Source organism: Camelus ferus, chromosome 18 (assembly GCF_009834535.1).
Source record: "Camelus ferus isolate YT-003-E chromosome 18, BCGSAC_Cfer_1.0, whole genome shotgun sequence".
In the NCBI taxonomy this organism is placed as follows: domain Eukaryota; kingdom Metazoa; phylum Chordata; class Mammalia; order Artiodactyla; family Camelidae; genus Camelus; species Camelus ferus.
In genome coordinates this window covers 905,945-928,344 of record NC_045713.1, presented here as the reverse complement: position 1 = coordinate 928,344, position 22,400 = coordinate 905,945, and the positions used below count along the sequence as shown (strand labels likewise).

General features: G+C 41.7%; 1 protein-coding gene across 1 annotated transcript in view; it reads right to left on the bottom strand.

The window, feature by feature from the left end:
- The window catches only part of LOC116657642 (probable ATP-dependent RNA helicase DDX60), a 22,353-nt gene extending 166 nt beyond the window's left edge, over window positions 1-22,187 (bottom strand). The window contains exons 1-12 of the mRNA XM_032461033.1: window positions 21,812-22,187; window positions 20,127-20,243; window positions 18,887-19,048; window positions 17,403-17,561; window positions 13,300-13,441; window positions 12,155-12,310; window positions 8,602-8,707; window positions 8,031-8,146; window positions 6,582-6,742; window positions 2,741-2,993; window positions 1,022-1,188; window positions 23-181 (exon numbers count right to left, since the gene is read on the bottom strand). Of these exons, the coding sequence (XP_032316924.1) occupies window positions 23-181; window positions 1,022-1,188; window positions 2,741-2,993; window positions 6,582-6,742; window positions 8,031-8,146; window positions 8,602-8,707; window positions 12,155-12,310; window positions 13,300-13,441; window positions 17,403-17,561; window positions 18,887-19,048; window positions 20,127-20,243; window positions 21,812-22,186 (2,073 nt within the window). The 5' untranslated portion in view covers window position 22,187. The remainder of the gene's footprint in view (window positions 1-22; window positions 182-1,021; window positions 1,189-2,740; window positions 2,994-6,581; window positions 6,743-8,030; window positions 8,147-8,601; window positions 8,708-12,154; window positions 12,311-13,299; window positions 13,442-17,402; window positions 17,562-18,886; window positions 19,049-20,126; window positions 20,244-21,811) is intronic.
- Between the last annotated feature and the right edge of the window lie 213 nt (window positions 22,188-22,400).

The window sequence follows — 22,400 nt, the reverse complement described above, 5'->3', positions numbered from 1 at the left end:
GTCCATTTCATTCAGTCATTACCTGCCAAGTGTCAGGAATAAAGTCCTGAACCCTGGGGTCTGGGTCTTTCCTCTCCTCTCGTACCAAATACTGGCCCATGTGCTGCAGCTGAAACCGAACTGGCCCAATGCCAACTGAGTATTTATTCTTTTTCTTCTCTTTTATGTCATTTCCTGTGACCTGCGATATTTTAAAAGTCCATTTTGAAGCTGATTTTAAATTATACCATTTAACAGATACACCCTGCTATATATAAAATAGACAGACAACAATGTCCTACTGTATAACACAGGGAACTACATTCAATTTCTTGAAATAACATACAATGGAAAAGAATCTGAAAAAAATATGTATATATGTATGTGTATGTATAACTGAATCATTTAGCTGTACACCTGAAACTGACACTGTAAATCAACTATACTCCAACAACAAAAAGAAAAGACCTACCATTGTCACTTGGATTCTTGGCATTGTTTTTTAAACCACGTTTGCTAAAATGTACAACTTTAGAACACAAAAAATTACATCATTTAAATGATTAAAATATTATTTTTAATAAAATAATTAAATCATTTTATGAGAAAAGCACCCACCACCTTTTAGATTTGTATGTTTATTGAAGAAATATTTTCCCACCTAAATCGTCACCTTAACTAAGAGTAAATAATTAGCAGACATCAAGATTTCACATGCCCACCACGATATCTGAGCTAGGTCTGATATAAAGACAACTGAGCAATCACAGTACAGCTTTTAAATGTTTTGCTAGAATCAAACACAGGACTGATTTTAAAGGTCTGCAGAGATTATCTGGCATTTAATTTGCCTGTCCAGACAAGCATGTGCACAATTTTCTAACTCTGGATTACTTCAAGTTGGGGCAGCTAGATTACTAACAATGATTAAGAACTTAGAGTAAATATTTTCAGTAAAAAAAAATCTAAAAGAGGTCATGGTGTCTACAAGACACTTTATGTATACCTAATAACTAAAGTGGAGCTATTCTGAAAGCATTACCTGGGATGGATGCACAGAACTTGCCAACTCCTCAAATCCTAAATACCTAAGGCATCTGGCTATGAGTTGTTGGTCTGCCTCTTGCAAAAGTTCTGGGTACTTTTCCATCACAGAGTGGATCCTTTTCATCATTTGAACAGCTATACTTATGTCTTTTGTGGTTTCACCTGGACAAAGAACAGCAAAACTGTTTAAAGCCCATCAAAAGCAATAAATATTTGATTATCCAAGGTTAGTCATCAGGCTACCAATCTGACCCAATTAAATTCACTGTCTAAGCATTAATGGAGGTTTGGGAGTACAGACAACTGAATAAAATTAAATGTTGTAAGAGCAACTACACACACTTCATCATCTCCACGGATAATTGCAATGTGGCTGCCTGAGTGCTGAAGGAAAAGAAACACCTTGTAGTTCATGGTAGAAACAAGATCGTCAAAGCCCGAGTTTGTATAAATTCTGGGGAACAAATCTTTTCTCCACCTATTATTTTCATTCCTTCTCTACTGTGTTCAAAGAAAAATATTCAGCTGACTTTAAATATCTGGTTAAAACCTTGGCAACATTTTTTGAATCCTAATGGTGGCCTAATGGGTAAGTATGTGGCATGATCATTGCAGCCTTTTCATTCCCTCAGTCTGTTACAACTTCCAGCCCCCAATTTGTGACCCCACCACTTCCTCACAGTCCCACACATCCCTACTGCTCCTCCTCACTGCTGACCTTCTCCTGCGCTACCTGTCAGAGCTGTTTTGATTCCACCTTTCTTTACATCACCCTACATTTTATCTATTTAACAAATATTACCAGACACCTACAGATGCTATAAAGGCTACAAAACACACTTAATCCAGAATTCTCACTGCCCAGGAAGGTGAGCCACTGCTAATCCTCAACCCCTTACTAGCAGCCAAATGCAAATCCTGATGCAGTGTCTGAGTGAGCACTAAACAGGCCAAGTCGTGTGCTTCTCACGGTGATGAAGGCCACAGTGAAAGGCTGACTTTGCTCAACAGACTGAAGTTGGTAGAACGAGAAGGAAAAGAGAACCTGGCAGCCACGTGTGCAGCGGACTCCAGCATGGAGAGAATGGAGAGTCAGACCAGTGAGGTGCAGGAAAGAGCTGTCCATCCAGAGGCATCAGGCACCTGGTTGTCACACCTCCTGTCAACTTGCACATCTCCACCCTGCCTGATTTCTCCATCACCTGCCTCTTCCTGCCTCTCCCATTCCTTTCTGCCATCTACTGTAGCAGCGGTAAAGCAAAGCATGTGGAAACCACAGCCACTTTTGGAAGGACTCAGCAAGCCAGGCAAACACGATCCACGCTCCACTCAGAAAGAAAAAGTCTGCAGCTGAGATCTCAGAGATGAAGGACAGACCCTCCTCGGGAAACTCACCGTCTCGGCTGGTCCCCTGAACCACGCCCACAGTTCTGTATGCAGTTATCTTTAGACCTAACTTTGCCTGTAATTTGATTTGAATTCGCTTATGAATGTGCTGTATATTTAACTGCTACTGGGGCCCTCTCTGAAAGGTCAGCACTCATTGACAAAACAGAGAAAATCAGCCTTAGAGGAACTCTGCAAGGAGAAAATGACATAATGCATCTAAGGCTTCTCCCACAAATTTCCACTTAATAAGGGACAGCTGTCATCATTACATTTTTATTTCTTCTCCAATTTATTAAAGCAAACAAATGAGCATCCACTCACACACCTTTCCCTCGGCAATGCTCTTTCCACGCCTTCAAGCAGGCCTTTAAGCCTACCATTTCTACCCGAAATTTCACCGAGCTACTTGTACACGATTTCAGAAAATCTTCCAGGTTCTTTATTCCAGAGCTCAAATTCTCTTGCATCTCCTCCTCAATAGAAAATGATAGGACATCCCATTTTTTCTCTTCTTTTTGCTCCTCCTTGGCAAATAACCTCTTCTTATTCTCTCTAGTGATTATTTCAGCCTTGGTCTCCTGCTCAAAAAAGAAAGAATCATCTCATAAAACAAGTTGGCAATATGAATGAGATGGTATTTTTAAGTAAGTGTATACTAATTATTTTGACCACCCTCTTATTCTTGAAAAGGCACACTTTTTGGTTCACTGTCTGTTTCTTAAAATTGAAGTCTCTGTGAACTGAATACCGTGGAAACCCACCTGGATGACAGTAAAGCCCCTGAAGAGCATCTCCTAGATTTGAGTGCTGTAGGTTATCAGCCGAAGAGCAAATGGAAAACAATCAGGCCCCTGGGCCTCCTGTCTCCCACTCTCTCAGGGACTGGCTTTCCTCTCCTACCCACCAGGGTCACCCCCGACCCTTACGTGTCCATCAAGATGCTTCTTCCACAGAACCTCACCCAACTCTACGAGCCCAAGTCCTGTGCCCCCTCCGCCCGGCATCTCTACAGAAGCCTCATCACGCACAGGGCCACCATGACCCTATGCGCCGTGCTGTATCTCCAGATTACTTTCCCTGAGACAGTTGTTGTTGGGTCCCAAGCACGGAAGATGTAGCTCAGACTGTCTGATGAGTGAGTGAAGACGGGCAAGAGCACGAAGGGAAGGAGGGAGGGGAAGGAACAAGTTAAACGAGCAGGTCTGCTCCATCTGGACAAGCATTTCTGACCTACTTAAACACAACAGGGACCCACTTCTGATATGTTGTTACCAACCTGACTTACTCATCTGCGGAGAAAATCAGAGAACCGTCGCACCTGTAGAGAATTCTGACAAACCTCCCACTGCACTGGTCAGCCATGATACCAGTATCTAAGCCTTGCCTGTAATGAAGTCACTTTAGTTTCATCACTTTCTTAGAGTTCAGTTCTCATCAATGGGTCATCTTCAGTGCTCTGGTCTCCCAGAGGTACTGTCCCAGGTGGAGCCAGCATGGCTCTGTCTCAAGGGGACAAGGTGACCCTTGGCTCTTTGCCACACAGTGCTTGTTTTAGCTAGAACATGCAGACTTACTAAACTGTTGCTGGAAGAGAACATTTATACAGTGTGAAGGTTGTTTAATCCCCATGAGATAATTTAATTTCCGATAGTGTAAAAGAAAGAAAAGCATGAGATGTTTTTTCAGTCTTTATACCTTACACTATATAATGGGAATTTGTGCAAACTTTCTATTTATAACATCTCTCAAAAAAAAAAAAAAAACCCAGAAGAAGCTTTTTTTGTAGCCCTAAATAAAAAAGGCACAGTTGTCATTGGGTGGTCTCACTAACAATAAAATTGGCTATGAAAATAAAAAGAAGGGGGTCACCACAAGGAGAAAAACAAGACCACCTGGCTGGGCCTGGGGAGGCTACTTTTTGACATTAAAGCAAAAGTCCCCGCTTCTGCTCAGATACATTTTTTTTTAATTTTAGATATAGCTGAAAAATAAAGTTGTAAGATATTCAAAGTGTGCATCATGGTGACTCAATATACATTGTGGAAGGGTCCTCCCCATTGAGTTAATTAACCCATCCGTCACCTCGTATATTTATCTTTCAGAGAGGGGAAGGTGAGAACATTTAAAATCTACTCTCTTTGCAAATCTCAGTGGTGTGATGTAACGCTGTCAGCTCCAGTCGCCACGTGTTACATTAGCTCCTGAGACCCTGCTCTTCTCGGAGCCGAGAGCCAGTCCCCTTTCACCAGACCCACCCTAGTTCCCCACCCCTGAGCCTGGAGCCTTCTTTCTACTCTCTGTTCCTATGAGCTTGGCGTGTTTTTCTTTCACATTCCACATGTAAGTTCTACCACGCAGTATCTGCCTCCCTCTGACCTCTAGGTTCATCCGTGTGGTCACAAATGGCAGAATTTCCTCCCTATGACTCAATACTATTCCAATATGTACATGTATCTACCACATCTTCTTCATCCACTCATGCCTTGGTGGACACTTCCACTGGTTCCATAACTGGGCTGCTGTAAGTAATGCTGCAATGGGCACAGGTGTGCAGAGAGAGCTTCCATATCCTGTTTTCCTTTCTGGAATACCCAGAAGTGGGGTTGCTGGATCATATGGCAGTTCTATTTTTAATTTTTTTGAGGAAACTCCATACTGTTTTTCACAGGGGCTGCACCAATTTACATTCCTAACAGTGCACGAGGGCTCTCTTTTCTCCACGTCCTCACCAACACTTATCATCTCTGGTCTTTTAATGATGGCCATTCTGACATGTGTGAAGTGGTATCTCACTGTGGTTTTGATTTGCATTTTCTTGATGATTAGTCATGTTGAGCACATTTCCATGAACCTGTTGGCCATCTGCATGTCATCTTTGGTTAAATATCTATTCAGTCACTCTGACATTTTTTAACCCAACTGTTCAGTTTTTTAGCTATTGAGTTTTATGAGTTCATCACACATTCTAGATGTTAACCCTTTATCAGATATACGATTTGCAAATATTTTCTCCCATTTTGTAGGCTGCCTTTTTTTTTTTTTATGGTCTCCTTTGCTGTGCAGAATCTTTTTAGTAGTCCCACTTGTTTATTTCTGCTTTTGTTACCTTTGCTTTTGGTGTCAGAGCCAAAAACTCACCGCCAAGACCAATACTAAGGAGCTTATCACTTATGCTTTCTTCTAGGACTTTTATGCCAATACTATGCTGTTTTGATTACTATAGCTTAGTAACATAGCTGGAGACAGGGAGTGTGATGCCTCCAGATTTGTTCTTCTTCTTCAAGATTGTTTTGGCTATTCGTACGGCACCATACAAATTTTAGGATTGTTTGTTCTATTTCTGTGGAAAATGCCATTGGTATTTTGATAGGGATTGCATTCAATCTGTAGATTGCATTGGGTAGTAAGGACATTTTAACAAGAAGAACTCTTCCAATCCGTGAGTACAGAAAACCTTTCCATTTATTTGTATCCTCTTCAATTTCTTTCATCAATGCCTTACAGTTTTCAGAGTACACGTCTTTCACCTCCTTGGTTAAATTTATTCCTTGGTATTTTTTTTTTGATGCAATTGTAAATGGGGTTATTTTCTTAATTTCTTTTTCTGATAGTTTCTTATTAGTGTATAGAAACACAACAGATCTTTGTATCTTCATTTTTTATTCTTCATTTTACTGAAGAATAAAATTCATTAGTTCTAACAGGTTTCTGGTGAAGTCTTTAAGGGTTCTTATGTACCGTAATGTCATCTGCAAATAGCGACTGTGTGACTTATTCCTTTCCAATGTGGATGCTTTTTATTGCTTTTCCTTCCCTAACTTCTCTGGCTAAAACTTCCAGTACGAAGTTGAAAAGAAGTGGTGGTCTGGGCATCCTTGTCTTGTTCCTGACCTTAGAGGAAAAGCTTTCAGGTTTTCAGCTTTATCATTATATAACGACCTTTTTTCTCTCTTATTACAGTCTTTGCATGAAAGTCTATTTTGTATGGTATAAGTATAGCTACCCCTACTTTCTTTTGGTTTCCACTTGCATGAAGTATCTTTTCTAACTCTTTACTTTCTAAAAACACAGTATGGAAAGCAACTACCAAACAGATGGAACAAATAACAATACAAGATAAAGAAAAGTTAAAAAAAAAAAAAAAGGATAGACTTAACAGAAACTACCTGTGCCTTTTTGCTCTTGGGTTCACAGAAATTCCTCCTGGGCTTGGCGGCTTGAGTTACAAGAAGTTTTGAAGAGACTGATTCTAGTGACTTCCCATAAAATCGCTGAAAAACATGATACTTTTGCACAGATCTGAGATAATGGGGATCTCTAGATTTTTCTGAAAAAGAAAAGACTTAAAATGCAACACAACTATATTTTTGCAACAGCATTCTCACTGATGCTTCACACCACCCCACCCCACCCCCACATACACACACACTTTTCCTTTTAGTTTGGAGCAGTCATTTAGGCTGATTACTTCCATTGAAGAGGGAATCTTCAGTCAAGCTCTCTCGTCTGTAGCCTCATTCCTTAAAGGATGGAAGGGATAGAACACTCTTTCATCATCTACCTCTCAAAGTAAACATCAAGATGCTGCAGAGAATGACAGCTTCTGAGCACTGCTTCTGTCATGTGCTCTGTGAAGGAGGTTAATGAGGGGAAGGTGGAAGAATCAGGAAGACACCCATCTAGGCCTTCTTGCATTACTTGATAGAAAAACCCTTACTCCAGACCACAGCCACAGAGCCAAGAACTTGTCAGCTCAGAAAACCTGTCACTGTGGAAAAATCCATTGACATAGGAAACCCCAACAACAAAGGTATGACTTGCTCCCAGCCCCAAAGAAAACTACAGTCCTCACTTAAAGGGGATAATTCAGTGGGTTGATTTTTCTATCCTTATCTGCCAATATCAAATCAAACCACTTGGAAGGATGTTAGGGATTAATCTAAAAAGTCCCTCGTATTTTTTTGGATCTTGGTTGCTGTGTCCATCAGCGGGCTGGTGAGTGGTGTGTGTGAGCGTGCTTATCATGTACACATCTAGATTTTTCTGATGCTAAGTTTTGTCCATGTGAAGGAGGGGCTGAGCAGGGGGTAGACCAGGGTGAGAGGAAGACACGGGATGAGCCGGGGAGAAGGGTCCCTAACTCACTCTCACTGACATACTGTCAGCAGTGACACCGGCCTCCTGCGGCAGCCCCTCCAACCTGAGCACCATGGCGGTGAACCACTATACTTGTGATGAGCAGACAACTGAGTGCTGTGAAAGCTGATGAAACTGCTCAGAAGCCTTTGGCCTCAATATTTCTGAGGTCAAGGAACACACAGGTGTCAAACTGCAAGCTGTATTTGCTTAAAAAAGCTTCTAACTTCTGTGGGGACAAATGCCATTATCCATGCACTTCCTCCCGAGAGAGCCGCGTGCCATGGACAGGTGGCCGTCAGCAACCAAGGGGGGCTCTTCCATCACCTGCCTCACTGACACACCTCTAAACACCTAGAACACTGTTATTATTCAAGAAGTATAACTCTTGGCTCATAACACGACAACTTTTCATTATAAAATAACAGGAAGAGAGTGAAACCGATCTTAATTTATTTCACCAGAGTCGCAGCACTGACCATTGAACTGACACTTTGTCCTGTCGTAGTCATCACTGAGGGGTCTGTGGGAATGCCAGTGCACGAGTTCATCAAATTCCTTCTGTCTGACCAGCGAAGTTACAGCAGGGTCGTCACTATGAGATGACAGGAAGTACATGCTTATTTTAAACCACATGCCTCCAAACACAGCACAGATTTCATTTAAAAAAAATTTTTTTTTTTAAATCACAGCCACCTTTCCTCTTTCTGTCATAGAATGTGGATGGTAGGCTCCAAAGAGCAGTTTATTAGGGACTTAAGAACCCAGACTCCACTGTGTGTCTCTAACAGTGAGGTCAACATCAACAAATATTCACAGATTAATTCATTAATTAAAAACACGCAGGTAGAATGATTTTACTCTAAGATTAAAATCATGTTGATTTTAACCTAGTTATGATCCAAAAGGCTTTGATATTAAACTCATGTGTTACAAACACATTACATCTAGCATACCCTATTTATAAACAACGTCACATTTCATAGAATCTTTAATGAGTAATTCATTCATTCCACCCAGGTATTTACTGAGGCACTTTGAGCCCCATACCTCACCAGGAAGGGCAAATCTTTCAAAATGTCTCCAACAAACTTATCCACCACCTGACATGACATTGGAATAAAACCCAAATTAGGCATCTTTTCCTTGAAGGTATCTGTAAACAAGTAAAAAATTAAGACAAGGTCAAATGTGAAACTTTCATGCAGACATATTATACATCATTTTCCAAAACTTCACATTAAAGAAACATTTTTCATTGATCTAAATTTACACTGATCAATTCCAGCCCATCCCATAAGGCTACTTCCCACATTAAAACATTCTGGAACACCGCAGTGTATAAGAAAGGCAGCACTTAGGTAGGTAGGTAGGTAGGTAGGTGGATGGATGGATAGATAGACAGAAAAACGCCTGTTTCCTATTTCCAAATATTTATTCCTTCTCTTATATCTTATTATGGGACAAGGAATTTGAACATGGAAGTCTCACTCATAAATCTCTTACATTATACTTTTATGAAAATAAAATAAAAAAACAGTAGAGGAAGATACCGATGTCAGTGAAGTTACTGGGTATCACTGGTGTCTTCCCTTACATCCTTCTGGATATTACAAACATGGATACACACACACAACAGTGTTCATACATGTCACATGCACACTGTATATATGACAGCTGGCTAACGAATGCCTTTTTATCTAATATCTGGCTCCTAATTCCAGGTAGGCTGCCTATTACTCCCCTGATGCTCACTGTTCCAGTGTCTGCCTGATACCTTCCTATGAGCCCTACAACTCTACCTGGGCACCTTCCTCTTACAGCTGTGGGTACAGCCAGCGTCCTAAGGATTTCATGCCCCAAAGACTGGATGGAAGTTGCAGGGTAAATACCCTGGCTATCTTGCTCTTTGGGTAAGACATCTCCCAAGTGATTTGCACACCGTTTGAAAATTCCTAGTATAACTTACCTGCAGTTGCCTACATGGAAACCTACTCGTTAACGCCCTGCATGGACTATGTTTTCTCCCTGGTGTTACCTAACACTCCCTTATTTGACCTTCCCGGGGCCAACCATCTCCTCGAACTCAAGAGTCTTTGTCTAGGGGACTTATCCTGACTAAGGGCAGAGGATATATATTCCTCCCCTGTCCTCTGAAAACCATACTTGTAACTACATCCTGACTTCCCCTTAGCTTTCCTTCACATTCCTTCTGGGGTCATTTTATTCTTCCTGAAATTCATGATGCAGAAATATCTTCAGCTGTGACAGGATGATGGATAAATCCATGTTTGTACTTTTGAAAATGTCCACTTTACTCCTTCATTCTTAAATTACATGTTAAAAATTATATATAATTTCATTATGTTCTGATTTCTATCACCATTACTGGGAAAGTCTATTATCAGACTAATTTTTTCCTTTGTAAGTAACTCTTGATTTTTTTAAAATACTTATTTTTCACATTCTATGATTCTGTTGCATTGTGTCTAGCATGGGTATTTTTCAGTGTGCATGTGCAGTTGTTAACTGACCCACTTGGGACCCATCGTATGCCCTCGACGTGCAAATTCTTGTGTTTCATCATCCAGGCAACTGCCCAGCCATCATCTCTTCAAATACTGCCTGACCCACCTTGGCTCATTCTCTGCTTCTGAATCTCCAAATGAATGAAAAGTTACACATCTTCATTCTATCTTCCATGTCTCTTATTTTTTCTTGTTATATCTTTTTTATTTGAAATTACAGCTTGAGGTTAAACTGACAAGGGTCACATATCTAAAGTGTACAATTTGATGTTTTGACATATGTATATATTCACAAAACCTTTACCACAAACAAGAAAATAAATATAAACATCTTCAAAGGGTTTCTTGTGTGTCTTTATAATCTCTCTCTTCCCTCCTTCCCTGACATCTAGACCCTGTCCAGAAATAAATCACTGATATGATTTCTGTAACTATAGATTAGTTTGCATTTTCAAGAACTTTATATAAATGGAATAATCTATTCTCTGGCTGCTTCCACTCAGCATTATTATTTAGAAATTCACTCATGTAGTTATTAGGTCTGTATTCATCCCTTTTCATTGTTGTTATATTCCATTGCATGGTTATATAAACATGTTTTCTAGTTGATAATGTCTATCACAAAGAAAGCCACCATAAACAGTTATATACAAGTCTTCGGACAAAATGTTTTCATTTCTATTAGGTAGAAGCCTAGTATTGTGTTATTCTGCACTCCACCAGTAGTGCTGCTTCACAGCTTGCCAACACTTGCTATGGTCAGTCTTTCAATTTTAGTCATTTTAATTTTAATATTTTCTCCTTTTGTCAATTTGATTACTACGTGCCTTGGTGTGTTCCCCTTTGGATTGATCCTGTGTGCAACTCTGCAATTCTTGGACTTGGGTGACTGTTTCCTCTACCAAGTTGGGTAAGTTTTCGGTTATTATTTCTTCAAAAATTTCCTCAGGTCCTTTCTGTCTCTCTTCTCTTTCTGGGACCCCTGTAATGCGAATATTAGTGTGCTTCATTCCATGAAGACATGGAAGATATAACTTGTATTTTATAATTTTTATATCTATTTTTTTTGCTTGTTTTGGTTATTTTCAAATGTTTTCCAGCTTTATTGGGATATAACTGACATACAACATTGTGTAAATTTAAGGCATACACTGTGTCATCTCTATTTGTACGTGTAATTCTTGTGACCTACTTCTAGTTCACAAATTCTCTCTTTGGCAAAATCCCGTCAGCTTCGAGCCTATCCGCTGACAGTATTTTCATTTCTACAACTTTGGCTACTTTACAAAGTGAATGAAGTGTTTTGTATCGTGTTGTTATTTTCTCACATTTCAAATTTCCTATTTTATTTCTTTAAACATTTTTAAACACACATATAGTACATTCTACTTTGGATAATTACAAAACCTGAAGGACTTAAGAGTTCCATTTCTGTAACTTCTTGTTTCTCTTGGGACTTATTTCTTCTGCTGTTTTATAAATTTGTGTTTACACTCATATTTCACAGAGAATCCTGTAAAACCAGGGTTTATCGTGTTGCTCTTCTATGGAGAATGTGCCAGATTCCTTTGATCACTTTAAGGTTATTTTCTGGCTTAGCGTGGTCCTGACCCTGATAACAGAGTAAACCAAAACCCAGATTCCTGGGAGAGCAGACCTATAATTAGAAATTCTCAGAGTGATCTGCAGATCTATCTCTTCCTTCATTTGTTGGCTCCTGAGATTTCCCTCCTATTGTTTTGAGCTCAGTTACGATTTTATACAAAGATGTTTGGTGTCTTTTAGCCAGCATTTCACTTACTAACACTTTCATACTGACAGAAATGGAAATCACATGTATCTTGCTTTTTTTAAAATTGACAGCAATATTAGTTACAAGCAAAACATAAAACTTCAAAATTACAGTGAAAGTATTATTGCCCCAAGGATATGACAATATAGGTAATTTATTGTGAAAATGCACAGCACCAGGAAAATACATGTACCTGCAACACTTAGTTAACAACGTTCAAATGTTTCAAAACATTTTCAGAGGGATGAGGCTTTTCTTTCAAATTAATTCAGCAATCTCTTACCTTTGATCGGTGATGGAGCCTTTTTAAGAAAAGGAAGTTGTGTTGTTCTCAGAGGAAATGGCTTTCCAACATCAAACTTTCGGACCAACTTTGATACAGTATCCCAGAGGTGTTCATAATCCTTCGTAATGACATTTCCCAAATTCAAATGTAGACCTATATAAGAGTTAAAAGTGGTAAGTACTAAAAGTCATTCACACATACACAGATGCACTTACTTTGACTAAAGTCATAGAACTCTAAAATACTTGTCAAACAGTGACATTTTCAGTGAGTTCCAAACTGAACCTAAAGGAAAATGATCCCTAGTGTTGCCTGTGAGACTGCACACCTTAAAATTTATCTTGTTCCCCTATTTGATAACTAAGTATTAAAATTATAACTATCTTAACTAACAATAACAGATGGTGAACACCTAACTATTCTTCAAGGTAGTAAGAAATGTTATGTCACACATAGCTTTACAATCAATAAAACAGAATAAAAACTATGAGTTTTCAAAAGTTAGAATGTTTGTAAAGAATTGCTAAATGTATCTGTAGCTAACTCATTCCAGTGTTAGCAATATGTAGGAACCAAAACTTAGTGGTTTTGCTCAATTAGTAATGTTGCTTCACAGTACTGTTGATTCACGGTAATGCTCAGTTATACTTCTCTTAAAATGTGTCTTATTTTTCTTTCACTATTAATAAACAGAACATTTATTCTCATAAAATGAGGCAAAGAAAAGAAAATTAACTACATATAACATATAATACATGTATATATATATATCAGCTTTATCTTTGGAAAAAATTTTAAATTCCCTAAATATCTAATGTAGTAGAAGGATTCCATTAATGTTATGAAAAAATGTTATGCATGTATTTAAACGGAAAATTCAACTGTTACCTAGAAATGCCAATTTCCCAAACACATATTGTTTGTAACAACACTTGTGGAGTAATATTAAGTTAAAAATGTTTTAAAATACATTCACTCTGATTGCAACTAAGCAAAACTTATATACATGTATAAACAAACAGTGGAAAGACGATGACTGCTATGTTATATGTTGGAAGTATAGAAAAATGATTTTGAAGTTTTAAATCCTTTGGTCTACCTCTGGATAAAAGTATACTTATTATAATATACTAAGGTGGTACCTTGAACATTTTCTTCTTCATAGTAAAATGCTATGTTTTTCAACAAAAGCTCATCACTTAAGTCGGAAAGGTGAGTTAAATTCAGATTCCAAAATTCAAAAACATTTATATTACTTAGGATGAAATAGTCACACCAGTTTTTCTGAAAATTGGAAATAAAACCAAGTTATTGACAATTTTTACATTAGCAGTAAACTCTAACATGGTCTTGAACACGTAGGGTAAGGTAGCCAGGCTCCTCCTTTTCTTACTGATGTGAGCCCTTCTGGGCTGGTTAATGATGAGCGCTTTACACCTTGCAAGGTTAAAGCTAAAATAAAATCAAACTAACCAAAAAATGAATTCATCATAGTTCTGTATTCTGAATCATAGAAATCTGTATTTCATGCCTAATACATTTTTTTCTCCTACTGTAACCCACAAATCCAAGACTACAGAAACACTGCTTTCAAATGTACAATATTTACTTAGGATTTAATGTTTTCCATTTTATTTCCAGGTCAAAAGAGCATTAAAAAAAATAAGGAGCATTTGATCATTCAAGGATCTAGAAGATGCTGAAACCTTCAAACTCAAAGATTCCCATTAGCCTACATCATTGTGCAGCCACAGAGTTAACAGAAGTGCATCTGTCCCCCCACCAGTCACAGGCAGGATGTCTCCCCGAGCATGCTTAGCACAGAGCAAGGCAGACAAGAGTTCAGTAACTTCTCTGAGTGAGTGGAGTCATCCTTTCGTCAGTGTTAGAGTCTGAGGAGTTAGGTTCAGAGGGAAAAAAAGGCCAGCTCTCTGCACTAAACTCCCTTACTGATAAAACACTCAGGCTCTCCTGTCATCTCGATCGATGTGGCACTGCATCCAGAGTAACCCAACAGAAGTGTAACACAGGCAAACAGGCAAGTTGTAAATGTTATTTCAAATCTTCTGGATGTCACATTATAAAAGAAACAAGCTGAAATTCATTTTAACTTATTTCATTCAACCCAACATATCCAAAATATTATCATTTCAATGTGTAATCAATATAAAAATATTAACAGAACAGCTTACGTGTTTTTCACACTAAGTTTTTGAAATATGGTGTCTCTTTTAGACTTATCCACATCTCAAGTGCCCACTGTCCACTTATGGCTGCTGGCTACTGCGCTGGGCAGCTCCACTCCAACCAGGTAACTCAGGACGGCTACCTGTGGTTCCTGATTAAATCATACATACCAAAAAGGCAGGGACCTCCCACCTCAACTGTAGTTTTATCTACAAATAAAAACTGAGGAGATTTCCTAAGAGCCACGGAGCAGTGATTCTCAAAATGCAGCATAAGCCTCACCTGGAAAGGTTATTAAATATGACAGATTGCTGGGCACCATCCACAGAGATTGATCCCATGGGTCTGGGTGGACCCAGGAATCTGCACTTCTAACAAGGTCCCAGGTGATGCTGATACTGTTGGTCAGGGGACCCTACTTTGGGAACCACGCACGTGAGGTCTGTCCCCACCCCCAGGCCACAGATCCTTCCCCATCACACCACTGAGTCAGCAATAATGTGTGAGAACAGAACACCAGAAGTCCCCGACGTTACTCACTCCATTTGACAGGCACCACAAGTGGCCTTCAAGTACCAAGATTGGAGCAAACATGAAACCCTTCCTGCAGTTTGCTGAGCTCCTCAGTTTCTCCAGAGACCTCAGAATATGCCTTTTACTGCCAAAATGTCCGAGGCTCCCTGAAGTTATGCTTCCTGGTGCCGGTGCTACCCAAGTGAAGCTCAGAGAAGGGGGAGACCAGAAGAGGGGTGAGGGGTCATCAGCTGCTCCCAACATGCGGGGAGAGCAGAGGGCGTGGGAGGGCACAGGCTTAAGATGAAACAGGACCTCAACCTGGTCATTTGTTAGCTGCCCACTAAGGGGCCACTTAGCCTTCCTGAGCCCAGGTTTTCATTCATAAAACGAGGACATATGAGGAGTGTTGTCTGAATGAGGTAACAGAGGTCAAGGACACACAACACGGGCACGGAATAAACAGTGCTCTTCCCACATATCTGGCCATCCACACCACTCTAGTTAAAGAACGATGTTTTCTACCAGCCAAGACCACTGAGCATGTCCTGCAGGGTCCCCCAAGAACATCCCATCATTTAGAAAGACTCTGTACTATTCTTTTCATTTAATACCCACTGTGCATTAAAAAACTGTTTATGAAACTCAGGTAAGTGAAAATTACACATACAGAGCACTCCTTTACATCTGTAAATCAATACCACAATTAATATATACATACCATTCAGTAGTTGAGTACATGTAATTCAACCGACACAAAGTTGGCAAAAAATTAAGTATTTCTCGAAAGTAAATTTACAGCAAAACTTATAGCACAACATTGTTGACGCTGTATCATATTATTTCAGTGTCTGACGTACAGTATCCCTAGGCTCAGCGTACTGCCCTGGCACGACTTACACTAAGATGCCTGAAGTGAATTAAATAGGTGCTAAAGACAGGATCTCTATCCCTTTAGTGAACCACAGTCTGCCTCTTCCTGATGGAAAATGCCAAGGAAAGGGTTCCCCAGTGGGCTTTGAAGTACATGATCCTGTGTCCCCTGGAAGTGCTCATGACTGCAGACCCAGGCCCACCCCTCCACACCTGGACTGGAAGTGCTGCCCGCACACGCCATGAGCTGCCACAGCAGACATCGCTGAGGCACCACCAGTGAAACCAGCCCAAACCAACAGACTCGGGTTACCTGACTTCTTTGTTTCTTAGGAGAAGCCATCCTTCTCAGACTGAGTGGAGTCTTCTCATTATCAGGTACTAAAGCATCCTGCAGTTCCTCCTTAATGTAAATTTTAAAAATTCAGTATCTGTCTCCCCCGCAAAACAGGGCTCTATGACAGTGCTGGGGGTGGGGAAACTAGGTTCTCAGTTTCCTCCCTAGGACTCATGCAGCGCGTGTGCGGTGGGTCGACACCTGTAGACTGGCTTCCTAACTGACTGGTTCTAAAGTACTCTCCCTGAGCACTTGGATTCTAAGTGTCAAGATCCGTAAAAAAGGTCTGCTAATCCCATTTCTGGGCATGGAGTCCCCAGATCAAAGGGAAAGACTCACACACGAAGAACCCGGGAGCAGCAGCACCTATAACACAGCAAACGCCCTCTTCACTTCCCAGACCGCGCTGTGTCCATCGAAAACAGCCAATAGCCACCACAGAATGAGTGGAGTGAGGGAGAAACTGGGAAAACACGTGGAAAGAAAAAAAGTATAGACTATACATTATATATATCTTTACCTATAACTATGTATAGTCCCAATGTTAGAAACAATTACACATAACAGAGAAAAACCTACGCATTTACACCAAAAAGAATAAACTGAAACATCAATGGTGACCAGCACTGATTTGCGTGGGCTCCTGGGTAAGGTTTTCTTTCGCTATTTTTTTCAAGTCAACATATTTTCTCTAAATATCCTCAATACTGGACGAAAATAATAAACAATCAGACTGCTTTCCTCAACGGCTCTCAAGAGCAGAACACAACGGTCACTGTTCTCTCCCAGTTGACATCACAAAACCCTGATTTTTCTTTTTCTTTCTTTCTTTCTTTTTTTTTTTTTTTTTTTTTTTTGAGTGAAGATTTATTCAGAGACGCACACTCCAGGGACAGGAGATGAGGGAAAGGCCACGGGTGGGGCTCAGGCTGAAGAAGAAGCAAGAAGCAGACGCCCCCGCAGACAGGCGGGCTGCGCAGAGCAGAGGACAGGGCCAGGAGCCCTGGCCCTGGCCCCCAGTCCTGACCCGGCCCCCGCCCCAACCCTGACCCTGACCCTGACCCTGGCCCTCGCCCCAGCCCCGGCCCTGACCCCGGCCCCGGCCCCGGCCCCGGCTCCAACCCTGACCCTGGGCCTGACCCGACCCCGGCCCTGACGCAAGCGGAGTGGAGAGATGGTCCCCTCAGGCTGGAGACGGCGCGCGGCCGGTCCTACCGCAAACACAGCTGCTGGAGTTCGGAAGGGACTGACCAGGCCACTGACCCTTTCAGGCGCCCGCGCTGACGTGGCTCCCACACACCAGAGACAAGGCCCCCTGGCCGAGCGTCCACTCACCATCTGTACGGCGGTCTGAATTTCCTCGGTCCAGCAGGAAGCCACGACTCTGGTGCGGGCTCTCTGGGGAAGAGGCGCGCGGAGCAGGAAAACCGCAGCGAGACAGCGCAGCCTGCACAGGTCCTCCGCCTCCCTCAGGGCCGGGCCGCGGCGCTCCCCCTGCACGAGCCACAGAGCGCGTCAGGGACCGGCGGCCGCGCAATGCCGCGCGACGCTGCGTGGGGCTGCGTGAGGCTGTGAGAGGCTGCGTGACCCTGCGTGACCCTGCGTGAGGCTGAAGGACGCGGCAGGACGCTGCGTGACCCTGCGTGACGCTGCGCGACGCCTGGGCAGCCCTCGAGCTGCTCCCCGCGTGCGGGCTGCCGTCACGCACTGACGCCCCGGTTCTGAGCAGGCCGGTCTCCCCACGTCCCAGGGGCGGGCTGTCTTGGTGACGCGCGGCTGCCGAGCGGCCCGGGCTCAGGAGCCCTCCCCGAGGCTGTCCTCTCCCCCGGCCTCGTGTGTACAGCTGGCGCTGAACGCGGCGCGGCTGGGAAGGCGTCCCCGGCGGGAGCAGGAAAGGCGGGGGCGCATGTAACCTGGCCACCTCCCGTGCCCGCGGGTTTCGGGGCCCCAGACGCAGAGGGTGCAGCGCCTCCCCGGAGCGAGACGGGCCTAAGGATGAGCCGCTCCAGAGACACTGGGTGTAGGTCACTTGGGTGGTACCTAAGATGACCCGCCTAGCCCCGTGGGGACGCGCCACCAGGACACGACTCACACAAAGGACGCAAGAGAAGCACGGTGAGCCCCGCTCATTTCTGAAACTGCGGAAGAAAGAGACAAAACTTCGTTTTTCCTTAGTGAGAATCTTCCACGGCAGCAGGGGGACCCGTGTGTGAGCGCGTGTGCGCAGCGCAGGGACGGCTGCTCAGCGGGACAGCGAAGCCGCGGCGGCCTCTCAGCCGGGGAAGGCTCGGCCCTTCCGTGTCTCCCCGGCGAGGACGGGAGGCAGGATTGCCGCTTCCAGGACCAGCGGAACCGGGACGAGACAGCCCTGGGTTCACGCCACACCGCATTTAACAGTTGGGATTGAGGACTGCTCCCCGGACCCGCTGAACCTCAGCGTGCCCATCCGGGAAATAAGAATGACAGCGCCCCCTAAAAATGCTACTGTGAGGATTTAAGGGCAGAAGGGGTGTGAGGAGACCCGAACCTCGGACGGTGGCCAGCTCTCACCAGTGCCAGCTCCTTTCTTCCGGGGAGGACTGGACAGATTTGACTAGACGTGGACTAAGGGAAACGTGCAGAGTAAAACACCAAATCGTGTAACGGCACCATCGATGAGTCTTAGAAACAAATTCTATCGCCTCCCCCACCCCTTGTTTGGAAGTTCGTATAAATTAGAGAAATAAAGTCAATCAAACGAATTGGGGAAATGAAAATCAATAAAATTTCAAACATGGAGAACCATGGTGTTGTATTTCACAGTAAAATAATGATCGCACCTGTTGGGTGTTAGTTTTCTGAGCAGCGGGAGTCTGCGACCTATTCTCTAAGACGCTGTGGTACAAACTCAAGAACAACGAGCATGAAGTGACACAAAGAACTCGTCGAATGTCAGACCCTTCCGGCCACAGCTCCTTAAGCAGAGAAATCATTTCACGTGCCTGTCACAGAAGGAAATTGTAAAATACCAGGATGTTCAGGAAAACAGTTTCAATCATAAGTGATCTCACTGGAAGAAATACAAAGAACACATTTGATGACACGAAACTATAACTATTCCTATCTAAAACAATAAAACTTACCATGAGAAAATAAAAAGTATTTCAGTGAAATTATTAAAAACTTCAATACGTAGGAAGCTCCTATAAATCAATAAGAAAACAACTAAGCCTTTAGTAAGAGATGAGCAGATAATTCACCAAAGAAATACAAATAAAAATAAAAGTGTTAACCTCTTAAGTAACAAAATGAACAATTAGCATATTTTTTACTTCCAAGTTTGCAAAGTATATCTTAATGATAATAGCACTGGAAATCATATGACATGTCATTTCTCTTTTACTTTATTGATAAGAATATAAATAGGTACAGAGTTACTGCAAAGCTATTTAGTAAAACATAAGATTATCATTAAATATGTTGATACTTTTAATTGACTACTCAAGTTCTAGGTATCTAGGTTAGGTAAATACCACAAAATATGTACCAAGATTTAGGCATCAAGATGTTCATCACAGAGTTCTTTTTTTTTCTTATTGAAGTACAGTCAGTTACAATGTGTCAATTTCTGGCGTACAGCACAATGTCCCAGTTACGCATATACGTACATATATTCGTAACTGTGGAGTTCTTTGTTAGAGCCAATTTTCAAACAATTTAAATGCCAGGCATTAGAGAAATAGTAGCACCCAGTAAAAAACAAAATTTGTGAGGAACTTTTTGATAATCAGAAAAAGTGGTCTATTAAAATCTGTTGCTAATATGTTTCTCAGTTTAGTTCCTTTTGTCTGTAAAAAGGACATCAGTGCAAATGTAAGTGAAATACAAATAATGTCTGAGCTTAGTTAATATTGTTACACTGACACTAACACCCTGGCTGGACAGGTGCACGTGGTCACACTAGGTGCTAACATGCAGGGAAGCTGGGGGAGGGGCAAGTGGGGACCCTGTACTACTTTTGCATCTTTTTTTTGTCATTAAACAGTTCAAGTCAAGAGGTTTTTTTTAAAGTTTCAGTACCTCTTCCATCATATTTTCCCATTTAAAATTTCCAAAAAGATGTCCCAATGCTAAAAGTCGACATTCTTCCAATTTCTTCATCAGGGTTTTATAAGCATTTTCAATGTTATTCTTATTCTGTAAAAGATAGGCAAGTCACATAAATTGTCATAAATAAAGTGTCACATTACTTTCCAACTATAGACAATCATATATTAAAGATATAATTGTTACAATATATTTCTAAATTAAAAAATACACTAAAGTAATTATATATCATCAACAGTGCTTTTCAAGTCTGCCAAACAGCACTATTTTGTCTTTGCCAAATCAATTTTTGTCTGGGAATTTGGTCCATTTTATTTTTTTAACAGCTTTATGAAGGTATAATTAACATGACACAAAATTTACTCACTTTAAGGGTACAAATCAATGACTTTTGGTAAATTTACAGAGTTGTGCAATCATCACCACAATGTAATTTTAGAACGCTTTCAACATCTGAAAAAGAAACACTGTACTCATGTAATGCACTGTGTCTTATTAGGAAAAATTTCAAACATACACACAGAGAAAAGCGTAACACTCCCCCCTCCCCAGTAACTACCATTATCAACATACACTGCATCTTCTTCAGCATTTTACATGGTCCTCAGAATGAAAGTGAAAGATCCTCTCTAGGGTGAGAGTTCAGTAAATTAGGAAAAAATTATTTTACCAGAAATAAAACCCTCCATTAAAAAAAAGTTTTCCTGAAGGATAGATTGGGAAGGAAACTTGTAGGGACATTTCAAACTCAAATTCAAAAAACGCTCTCACAGAGTAAAAAAGGGTGAGTGGATTACAGGACCTCCTCTCAATACAGAAACAAGTCCCAGGTCTGTTTCTGCTCACAGAGGGCACCTCGAGTTGGAAATGGTTTAATGATTGGAGTTCTATCTTATACTTCATTACAACCATCCAGATGTCCCCAATATCATGAGGGGTGTGACCCCAAACTCAAAAAGTGAAAAGTGTTAACTAACTCAAAAATCATTTTGATGAAATAAGAGTCATCCTCACATTCTAAATTTGTTCTAAGCAGCGAAAATTAAACAGAAACCAGATTTATTTATAAAACTGGTGAGCATTTTTGACTCCCAAAATTTCAGTACAGTAATTACTAATTATACTGATACAGCAAAGTAGTAAGATCACGGAATTAAAATTCTCAATACTTTGAAAGCTCTATTAATGATTTATTATTAAATAAACATATTTCACTTCTTTTCCTTCCTCCTCAACTCTCTCCATGGTTGTCTCGTGAAAAGCTGCTGAGTTAACCATCATTTCACTCATCTGTGGCTCCAGCACCCCACACCACAGGGGAGCATATGCAGGCAGGGGGGTCAGAGGCCTCTCCTCAGACCCACTGTGTGTTGACAGTGAGCAGACTACTTACCTGTGACCCTGACCCTCCCTCACGGGGCTGCTGCAAACGGTAAATAAAATGGCTCTCTGGAAGGACCACACACTAACTCCTGTCATGGCCGCACGTGCCCAGTAAAGGGCTGCATTTAGGGTTACAATCATCATTATTACTACTTCTCTATACCTCTCTGTGAGACTGGTGATAATTCCCATAGGAGAGGCAGAAATAAAACTGAGTCAAGTAATTTGGAAAATTCTGTGACATTCCAGAAGCCTGTCTTTGAGATGCAAATTACCTTCTGGAAAAACATCTGGTTCTTGTGCTTGCTTGGCATGAAATACGCATAAAGTCGTAGGAAGTCGGACACCTGGCCCGAGGAGAGCACAGCATTGACCTTCATCGCCCAAGACTGAATGATTAAGAAGTTGAAGAGGTGTGTCTGGAGGTGGTTCAGGCCTTCATCCTCCACTATCAGGAAATACGGGTAACTGTCCTCCAGGAAAGTCTGCCACTCCTGCGACAAGCACCCAGAAAAGGTTGTTCGAACGTCGACGGTGGTATTGTGCTCTAGGTGGAGAATTAAAGCCCTCTTCAGAGGGAGAAGTTCAGGGAAGTTGAAATATGCATACTCAGCATCCTGTGGGGGCGGGGGGAGGGGTGGGAAGGACATAATTGTGAAATTAGCACTTAGAAGTCCACCAGTTTTGTAGGTTAGCACGCACCATCAAAGTCAGTAAAGGACTAGGTTCCACCAGTTCTGTTGTTTTATAGTCACAAGAAACAGACCCTTGAACCTCGACAGTCAGGTTGCAGACACCACGCATCGCGATTGGGGTCTAGATCCACGTGTCCTCTTTAATTTGGCGGAGTGGGTATCACACTTT